Here is a 9,787-nt window from a genome sequence, read left to right on the forward strand (position 1 = left end):
TTATATTTTCTTACAAATCCTTATTACATTTTCTTTATTTTCTGCTTTTTGTTAACAATTTATCAATTTTCTAAAAATGATCTCATAAAATGGTATAAAGGCAGTTTGGAATTTTGGAAATATTTAAACATGCATATGATAACCTCATGAGAATATCCTTTAATTTTGGTTCTATGATTATTTTAGTTGGGACCATTTCTTGATATTATGCTATTAAAATTCCTGCCTTCATCTCTTTCTTTTTTTAGGTTTTGACTGGATCAGCTTTCTAAAAATATTCAAAAAGGAATAGACTCACTCATCAGAAGAAAGTGAGAGTGGAGTGGAGAGACTTTGTGTGTAAGTTACCATATAAATACCTACAACTCTATAAATGGGTAAAACACTACTGTCTTTTTGTTTGTTGAAAACTAAAATGGAGATGGAACTTTTTATTATTTCTTTTTGGGACAGGGTTATTTCAGCTATACTTTTTCCCCTTTTATGAAAAAAATCTTTGTTTTGATATAAACGGAATGCAACAAATAGTTTTAATGTAAAGGGAGAAGAGCTCATAGCTAAAATATTCAACTTTCCTTCTATACGTGCTTATAAGATAAAAGGTTCCCTTGTTTACCAAAGAAAAGTCCCTTATTCGTTCAATTAGAAAAAGAAACTTTAGCGCTGCTATCACCAGATGTATTGAACTAAAGATTTTTCTACCGAAAATAAAAATGAAAAAATAAATCAGATACAAGCAAGGTTTAAAGTATCAATACGTATCGGTCGATACATATTGTTTTGGAATCCTTCCGATATGCTCTTATAGTGGATGTATCGGAGGTCTGACCCGTTCAGGGGGTGGAGGAGCCCTAAATCGACCCCCTTGAATCGGTTTCAGAAAAAAAAAGTAAAAAAACAAAAAGAAAAAACAGTATCAATTCGCCTGATACGCTTTTGATAGGACATATCGGTATTTTGAACGTTGGATACAAGTAGATGTAAATTCGATTCATTAACATTTGGATTCAAGCGTAATATTATAGTTATAGGTTAGATTTGGATGTTGAAGATCATTAATAAAATAAACTAAGAATAACGCGAAAAATAACTTCTATGATAATTAAACTTATGAATCTAATGAACATATACAGTGTTGAGGTGGATTTAAATTTGGTTAAGGTATATAAATGGATTAAATTCTGATAGTCTTAAATCAGATGAGTTCCAAATTCAAAGTTGGACAAATGACACCGTTTGCAGTTTGCAGCCCCTAAGAAGACACAAAGACAATTCAGACAAACGAAGCCATGTGAAGGAATGTTGTTACATTTACATAGATGGTTTGTGCTCCAGTCCAATTCCTCATCTGTACCCTTCCCACTTTCCGTTGTTTAGGCTGGACGAACTAGAAATAGTTACTATTTATTTTTTGAATACGTTAAGCAAAGCCTTTTTGGGGCGAAATTCCTTGGATGAGTGTCGGCCTCTTAGGTTCAACGGTCATGAAGAGGAGGGTTCCTTTCTCTTTCTGCTTCCAAACTTCAAAGAAGAATAAATGTCGATTTGGGCCTTTAAATTCTGGTCCAGCCCAACTTAGACTTGACTGTGTGACTGTGTGTGCTGCCACTGGCCCACAGGCCACAGCCAGCAAGTTTGGTCCGGCCGGGACAAGGCAAGGGAAAAAACCCTATGCCCAGTCATGCCTCTGATTTTGTCATTTTGATGATGCGACTTGCGAGTGAGCTGAGCTAGGGATATGCCGATTAATCCTTGGCTGAAATGGTGCTGTCTTAGCCTGCCTAACCCATTAATGATTAATGTGAGCAAGGCTATACTCATCTAGCTAATTAATGGCCAGCACCACCTAATTAATGAATCACCATTTACTAACAACCTTATTAAAAGATCACGCCCTCAACCTACCTTGGAAAATAAAAAATAAAATAAAATTGGATAATTGTAGCAAGTTTGGAAGATGAAGGAACCAAACATTGATTGATATGCTGGTTACAGAATTTGCGGGATCCTTCTCAACAGAATTTGTCTATTGGCATTAGTTAGTTATGTTGTTTGCATATGCAAAAAGGAGTCATAAAAATTAAAAAACAGTGACAATATTTCATCTCCCAAGAAGAATTTACAATCATGGTTCAAAATATCGATACGACATGTTCGATACAGAATGTATCGTGTCGTATCTTTTGAAAAAGATACAATCCAAAATATCTGGTATTTCAGACCCTCAATTTTTTTTTTAATAATAAAAGTATATTATAAATTTCCCAAAAAACTAAGCTTTGAAAAAAAAACTAAAAAAAAGTGTGTATTAACCATTTTTAAGTACCAATACAATACGACCGAACCATACTTTGAACCATGATCACAATGGGTCAAGTTTCTCGCACAGCAGAGACCGCTCCTTCCAACCATACCACTTACAAGTGGCATCATATAATAAGTGGATGGCAACATTCCGGTAACAAGGGGGAGGCATGTATAGATGTTGCCCGACATCTCTCTATCTCTTCCTCTCTCTCTGTCTCTCTCCTTGAATTGGAAGTTGAAACACAGCACGCACACTCGCTTACTACATCATATATTATTTTGATGTGATAGATATGCACTCACATAAAATGCGTACACGTTCAATGCCTGAACGTAGAACCTCATCATGGAGCCTACTCTGGTCTCCTGAATGTAGAATCCCCTATACATACATATGTATCATATGTGTCCCTCGTAGTTCTAAAACAAGTAGCTAGGGAAGGGAGTATGGAGACATCCCATTTACTTTAACCTCAAAAATAGAATCTCATAAGTCATAACACAGAGAGCGAGAGAGAGGGGTATATACCACCCTAATTAACAATAGTATTCAATAATTAGTATTAATGATTCTTTTGTTTGTTTGTTTATTAAAGAGGAGGGTACAAAGATGTCGGATGTGAGCAGGTAAATACGTTTAAGGGAGACAGCAGCGTGCAAGTATCGAAGCAAACACTTGGGTGTTGAGTGGTTTTAGTTTAGATATCCCAATTCCCATGTCCATGTCCACGTCCAACCAACCCCACATTCTCTCTCTCTCTCTCTCTCGGAACACCGGTTCCCCTTCCAGGGCCTCATCATCATGGGTCATGGCTCAAGCTACGGAGACGGGGGCGTCGGGGGATCAGGGATGTACGTGGCATCACCCATTCATTTTTCCGCCTTTAGCCTTCAGCTGGATCTCGAGATGCATCTTTATTCTTTACTATCCGCCGCACGATTGCGATTATGCCAAATAAGGTCTGGACCGGGCCCTACTACTTTAACCACTTCTACAGTTCTACCGTATGCTTCATTCATTCAACTACTCATCTCTACTCAGTTGGCACTTGGTACCCCGGAATCTGGATTTTTCACTTTCTGAATTTCTCCGACAAAAAAAAAATTGCACCACTCCCTCCGGCCTTCAACTGTATGTATACAAACCTATAAATACAGATGGTGCTTTGTATTGGGCCCATTTTTTTTTTCTTAAAAGTGCATGGGCGTGAGTCATCAAAAACCCAACCTGCTCGGTACAAACAATGCCATCCAAATATCCAATACTCGGGGGTTATTTCATAGAAAATGTGAAAATAACGCCATTCAATAGTTGCCTTGGCGTCACGTCCAGACAACCACGTAAATAAATTATAAATGTACGTGCCACTTAACTGGTCTGTTCCCGAATCCAGAATTGCCTTCACGCGAGGCGAGCCACGTTGCGTTAATCGGTGGTGATAAAAGGACACCATCTCACCGATGAAAGAGGTTAATGAGGGGGCCAGAAAGGTCCATGTGTAGTTGATTTCAGGGAATGAAGGTGTAAGACGGACCAGCTAGCACACACTGGTCATGGTCCTTATCTTATGGGATGGCTTTGGCCGTTTGGCGTAGATACTAGATAGATATAATAGAAGAAGCCGATCGTCAAAATTCGAATATATGTGGAGGGTGGACCCATCTTGGTAGCCACTGGGCCAATGGTAACCTGTTGATTAGTTTCTTGCGTTCGTAATAGTTAATACTGGCCAATCAATATTCATCTTCTTACACGCGGGTCCACGTGTTGGGCGTACGTAGTACATCGTCATTGGCCCACTATCCTCCGATTCCAACAGAGGACTGGAAGAGGCTAGGTTTCCGGGTCTCTTACTCTAAACTCGGAAGTAGGACGAAATGTCTCACCTGCGTCCGGTACCGGGTTTGAGTGTCCTATTTTTTCTCGAAATGGGTCAACCGTACTTGGGAATATGAGCAGTACACGTGGCATACATGCTTTGAATATAGAAAATACTTTTATACTGGCGAGCTTTAAGACAGTCAAACACAAAAGGGAGTATTAATATAAGACATCCATAAGTCCCAAGTGTAGGGCTACGTCCTAACCAAGTAAAATATGCTATAAACATTTGTCGCAAGTGCCACGTGTACGGTTAGAGTCAATCCCTCCCGGCAATAAATTAAGTGGTCAAAACAGGGAATCGAGGAGGTATAGCAATAACGATCTTGATATCATCGTCGATCGACACCCGTACCCGTATCTGTGGGTATACAGTAATACAGTACAGCGTGCTGCACTGCTGCTATCTTTACAATCTTACCATTTTACTCCCAAAGAGAATTATTAAGAGGAAGAGAAAATATCAAAATAAGGGATAAATTCAATGTACAAGGACAAAAGGGCATTTGTGTAATTTAATAAACACAGTGTGAATTGAACGAACCATTTTTAGCAAATTCGGCTCGAAAAAAGGGTGGTAAGAAGGGAAAGGAAAGACCGGTTTGGGCTTTTAAGCTTCAGAACCTTGGGACCGGACTTCAGCACTTCACACTCTCGCTGGCTGTAGCTTCTTGTAAATTGTAACTTGTAAGCCTGTAACCTGTAAGAGAGAGAGAGAGAGAGAGAGAGAGAGAGTGTGTGTGCGCTCTTATGTAAGAGTAGAGAAGATGGATGGCAATGCCGAAGAAGGCAGCCAAGGGACCGTTACATGGTAAGCTGACCCTGAGATGAAGGCTGGGCTTTAACGTGCGCCTGCAAAGCCTCTGTTGCGTTAATGTACCAGATTTGACGCGTTGGCTTTTCGCCGGGAAACCGCTTTTAGTACGATAGCGGTTTCAGGCGACAATAAAGACAGAAGCAAAAACAACAAAGAAAAAGGGTGAAAAACAAGGTTCAGAAACTGAAAGATTTTTTTTTTTTTTTCTCTTCCCCGGTTTTCCGGTGCGGCGAGTTAAGGAGCTCTAAAGCGGCATGGATGAAACTGGAATCGTTAGGCAACCGGGACACTTGGACCCTCGAGCGCAAGAGTTCCGACCGAGAAATATTCCTTCTCCACAAAACCAGGTTGCCCTCCTTCACCCGCAAATTTACTACCCAAGCCCTTCTTCATACCCGTCTACAGGAGTTCAAGCGATGCCTTTCTATGATGGGGGGATAGGTTACCATTCAGCCCCTCTAGTGGCGTACCCTAGACCCAGCAGTGTAAATCCACCTCAACCACCACCATCGCTGCTGCCGCCGCCTTCAGCCACGGTTACGAGAGCGTTGCTTCTAAGCTCTGTGCCAACGGACGTTAATGAGACGACGCTGAGGAGAGAGGTAGAGGTGTTTGGTGTGGTGAGAGCGGTTCAGATGGAGAGGTTACAGGAGGGAATCGTCACGGTTCATTTCTATGATTCAAGACATGCACAGGCAGCGATGATGGAGATACGAGAGCAGCACATGCAGCAGCAAAGTAGGTTGCGACAATACTACAACTCGTTGTTGAACCAGAATTTATGGATTGATGTGGAGAATTCGGCGGCCCCGATGCCTCCACCCGCGCGTGGGCTCATTGCTGGCCGAGCTGTTTGGGCACAGTTTACTGTGCCGACGCCAACCATTGGTCCGGACGGGCAAAATCAAGGGACCCTGGTGGTCTTCAACTTGGATTCGGGAGTTTCAGCAAGCAACCTTAAAGAAATTTTCGAAGCTTTTGGTATGAATTACCAACGAATAACCAAACACCTACCCAGGTTTTAACTGAAATCGGCCTACTGATGATTTAACTTTCTGGGTTTTGACTTTTGATTGACTTCAATTTCATGTTCTTAAATTGTTTTCCTGTTTCTCCTTCTCCCCCTTCTCGCTTCGTTTCTCTTTCTCTTAATGTTTTAACCTATCTTTTTCAGTGGAAAAACAAATCAGAAGTCGATCCTTTCTCTTTGGTTCACTCTTGGTCTTGTATGAACTCTGAGAATATTTGAACAAGAGAATGACAGAATCTGTTTCGTTCTTTGTGGTATATATTTTTGTGCACTTGTTTGTTTAGTTGCTTCTTACGGGGGGTAGTGGGGGCAAACGTCTTAAGCGTTTTTCATTTTTTCTCTTTTCTTTTATTATCTGATTCTTTTTCAACTGTTGTTATATACTTCGCTTCTTGGTCATAGGGTGGCTTATAAGCTTATTTATTTGGTTTATTTTTAATTTACAGCTTTAATTGATAGATTTTCTTCTTGAATGATTTTGTAACAATTTAGGGCCTGTGAAGGAATTGAGAGAGACGCCGTCAAAACGGCATCAGAGGTTCGTGGAATTCTTTGATGTTAGAGATGCAGCTAGAGCTCTTTCAGAAATGAACGGAAGGGAAATCGGCGGCAAGAATATAGTAATTGAATTTAGTCGTCCTGGTGGTCATGGAAGAAGGTTATTGAACGCTGCTGCTACCAGCGCCACCAGCAACATCAACAAAACCACCACCGCTTCTGATGTTAACAGAAGCAGCTACCAAACAATGAGTACTGGGAATTACTCTCAAGCATCAGCACCTCCATCACTGCCTCCTAGATTTTTGGGCCAGTCAACCTCCGATTCCTCTCTAACCCAGCCTTCTCAAACTCAACACCCGAATAAGAAACCTGGTTTTACTAGGAAGAATATTGCTAATTGGAACAGCAACTCGAGATCAAATTATGGAGCTCCAGAAGCCGTAGCAGGTCTCATGGGTTCGTTGTCTCTTAGTGTTGTTGGCAATGAGAGTGAAGGTGACGAGGATCGTAGTGGGTCGTCGAGGAGAAGGACTAGGAAGAGCAGCGGCAGCGGCAGCAATAGCAATACCAGCAACAAAGGCAACAACAGTATCTCTTCAGCAGCTACGAAGCTGCCGAAAAGTCGGTCATGGAAGGGCAGACAGAAGAACTCGGATGTTCATTTCTTGATCAACGAGGATGCAATGATTGACTCCGATTGCAGAGATACCAGAACCACTGTCATGATCAAGAACATACCGAACAAGTACAGGTGATTTGCTCCCGCAAGTCCTAGTTACGATCTATATATCTGGGATTTATTTATCTCTCTTTTTATATGGATTTCTATCTGGATTTGTATTTATTATTACTAGTTTCTTTCTGTGGTTTTATTTTCTGTTTTGGGGGGGATTTGGGGCGTGGTGCAGTCAGAAGCTGCTATTGAACATGCTGGACAACCACTGCATAAACTGCAACGAGCAGATTGGCGACGGCGATGATCAGCCCTTATCTTCCTATGATTTCGTTTATCTTCCCATTGATTTCAGGTAATTTTCTCTCGTCTTATTTTTTCTCTTTATCAAAGAAATAAATAATCGTAAATTTGTTTATTTTACTTGTTTTGATTCCATTTCAATCATGTCTTTGTTAATACTTTTATTTTTTCCCCTCTCCGTTTTATTTGTTGCATCAGTAACAAGTGCAATGTTGGATATGGGTTCGTGAACCTAACGTCTCCCCAGGCGACATGGAGGCTCTACAAGGCTTTCCACTTGCAACCATGGGAAGTCTTCAACTCCAAAAAAATCTGTGAAGTCACTTATGCTCGGTTGCAGGTATTACATTTTTATAATGAATTTATTTATTTCCTATTGGTTTGTTGGATTTTTTTTTGGTGCATATTTATTTATTATTTATGTGTTTATATCTAAATTTTCATTTACAAGTACAGGACGTAGATCAAAATTAAATTATTGCCTTCTCTTTCATTTTAGCCTCTCGTATATTCTATTTGTGATTATTTGTTATTATTGTTAAATTACGAGTGTTCCTGTGCGTCAGATATGAAGTGGGTTTTGAATCTTTTGAATTTTATATTTTCTCTATGTTTTACTTAATTTACTTTGTAAAAAATAAGTCATTGTTTAATTTCTTGTCTTTATTATTTTTTTTATTCTATGTAAATTGTTTATATACATCCATTGGCTTCTTGAACTTATTTGATTATAGAAAACTAGTTTTTTTTTTTTGTAGAAATAGAAAACTTTCTATTTTTTTTTTTAAATTAAGTGATACAATATTAATGAGATTTATGATAGATTATGGTAAATTTTGGAGTAGTGAGTGTTATTTATTTATTTTGGTAAAAAAGAAATTCATTAGAACCAACAAAAACTTAAATAAAAATCAGTGCAGAGGGGTTCACTGCTTTCCATGTTTGATTGGCATTTGGCAATGTGGCTTATAGAGAGCCATAGACGTTAAAAATTTCGTGCGTACTTTTTCATAATTTAAGGTAATAAAAATAAGGGATTCTGTAGTTAAAAAGGACATATATCGGTGAGTCCAGGGCTTGGAGACACTAAAAGAGCATTTCAAAAACTCAAAGTTCGCATGCGAGACAGATGACTACCTCCCTGTGGTGTTTTCTCCGCCTCGAGACGGGAAGAACTTGACTGAGCCCATACCCATTGGTGCTCACTCCAGCGCAACTACCAACAAAAGACTGGGTCATGCCAGCGGAGATGATACGAGGGAGGAGGAGGATGATATTAACATAGACGGTGATGGAGATAATAGGGTAGATGTGTACGAGGAGGAAGGTGGCACCAACTCAAACCGCATTGCAGATAATAATGATAGCTACGATATTGACGACGATGTTTGTGGTAACAGTGGCGTTGAACCGGAAGTTTGTTTTAATTCCACCGACGGGAGCACTGTTACCTGTACCAGTGCAATGGGTACTACTACTACTACTACATCGCCCAATGGGTGCTTGAGCACCGAGCCTCAGCTGCAGCAGCCCAAGGCTCTGAGTATGAGTCGCGCTCAGGTCAGCTAGTTTCCTTTTTTTTTTTTTCCTTTATTTCATTCTGTTTCTCTCTCTCTCTCTGGTCTTCTATACATGGTTTTATTCATCTTGTAATTCCGAAAAGAAAAACAAAAATACATGAAATTTACAAACATCGAGGATTTTTGAATGGTGGTTTACACATTGGAAATATGGAAGTATCTTTTCTTCCCTCTTCCTCTCTCTTTTTCTCTCTTTCTATATATATACTTTGGCTGCTCGTACAAATCATGCATCTCTCCCTCTGTCTCCTGTTAAGAAGACGAGACACTCAGCCACCTTCTGCCGCCGTTTCATGGCGAGCAGGTGGCTAGCCTGCTGCCACCCACCCACGCTACTACTACTACTACTTCAACGTCACCTTTTTCGGCGCGTGCTGTACAGTCGTGAGTAATGGTGTGGTTACGTGGTTTATATAGGTCTTGTTGTGCACATTAGATAAAACGTAATATATGATGTTAACGTGCGCACTAAACCATTACCGTCTCCAATGTGAGGGAAATAAAGAGATGCACATTGGCTGACTTCGCAAGATACCTTAAAATATGTTTGGTTTTGTTGTTTGCACTTCAATGCGATAAAATGAAAGTACTTCGATTTCTTTTACATTTGCTGTGATAGTTCGACGGAGTCCGGTCCGGTCGTTGTGTTATTCAAAAGAGGGTTGCTACTTTCTAATTTGCTTATTTGATATTT

At 40.0% G+C, this 9,787-nt stretch overlaps 1 protein-coding gene across 1 annotated transcript; it reads left to right on the top strand.

The window, feature by feature from the left end:
* Positions 1 to 4,780: 4,780 nt before the first annotated feature.
* LOC104593018 (protein terminal ear1 homolog) lies at positions 4,781 to 9,262 on the top strand. Its single transcript, XM_010252639.3, has 5 exons — positions 4,781 to 5,987; positions 6,529 to 7,288; positions 7,446 to 7,565; positions 7,712 to 7,853; positions 8,588 to 9,262. Exons 1-5 carry the CDS (start codon positions 5,261 to 5,263, stop codon positions 9,080 to 9,082), a joined length of 2,244 nt encoding a protein of 747 aa, XP_010250941.1. The 5' UTR covers positions 4,781 to 5,260; the 3' UTR covers positions 9,083 to 9,262.
* Positions 9,263 to 9,787: the final 525 nt, after the last annotated feature.

The sequence above is a fragment of the Nelumbo nucifera genome, chromosome 3 (genome assembly GCF_055504915.1).
Source record: "Nelumbo nucifera cultivar China Antique chromosome 3, China Antique-T2T, whole genome shotgun sequence".
Taxonomy (NCBI): Eukaryota; Viridiplantae; Streptophyta; class Magnoliopsida; order Proteales; family Nelumbonaceae; genus Nelumbo; species Nelumbo nucifera.

What these genes read in the sequence shown, in the direction of transcription:
- LOC104593018 (XM_010252639.3), top strand. Translation starts at nt 5,261, where the DNA reads ATGGATGAAACTGGAATCGTTAGGCAACCGGGACACTTGGACCCTCGA. An exon ending in AGAAATTTTCGAAGCTTTTG is followed by an intron (nt 5,988 to 6,528) that starts GTATGAATTACC and finishes GTAACAATTTAG; the next exon opens with GGCCTGTGAAGGAATTGAGA. An exon ending in TATCTTCCCATTGATTTCAG is followed by an intron (nt 7,566 to 7,711) that starts GTAATTTTCTCT and finishes TTGTTGCATCAG; the next exon opens with TAACAAGTGCAATGTTGGAT.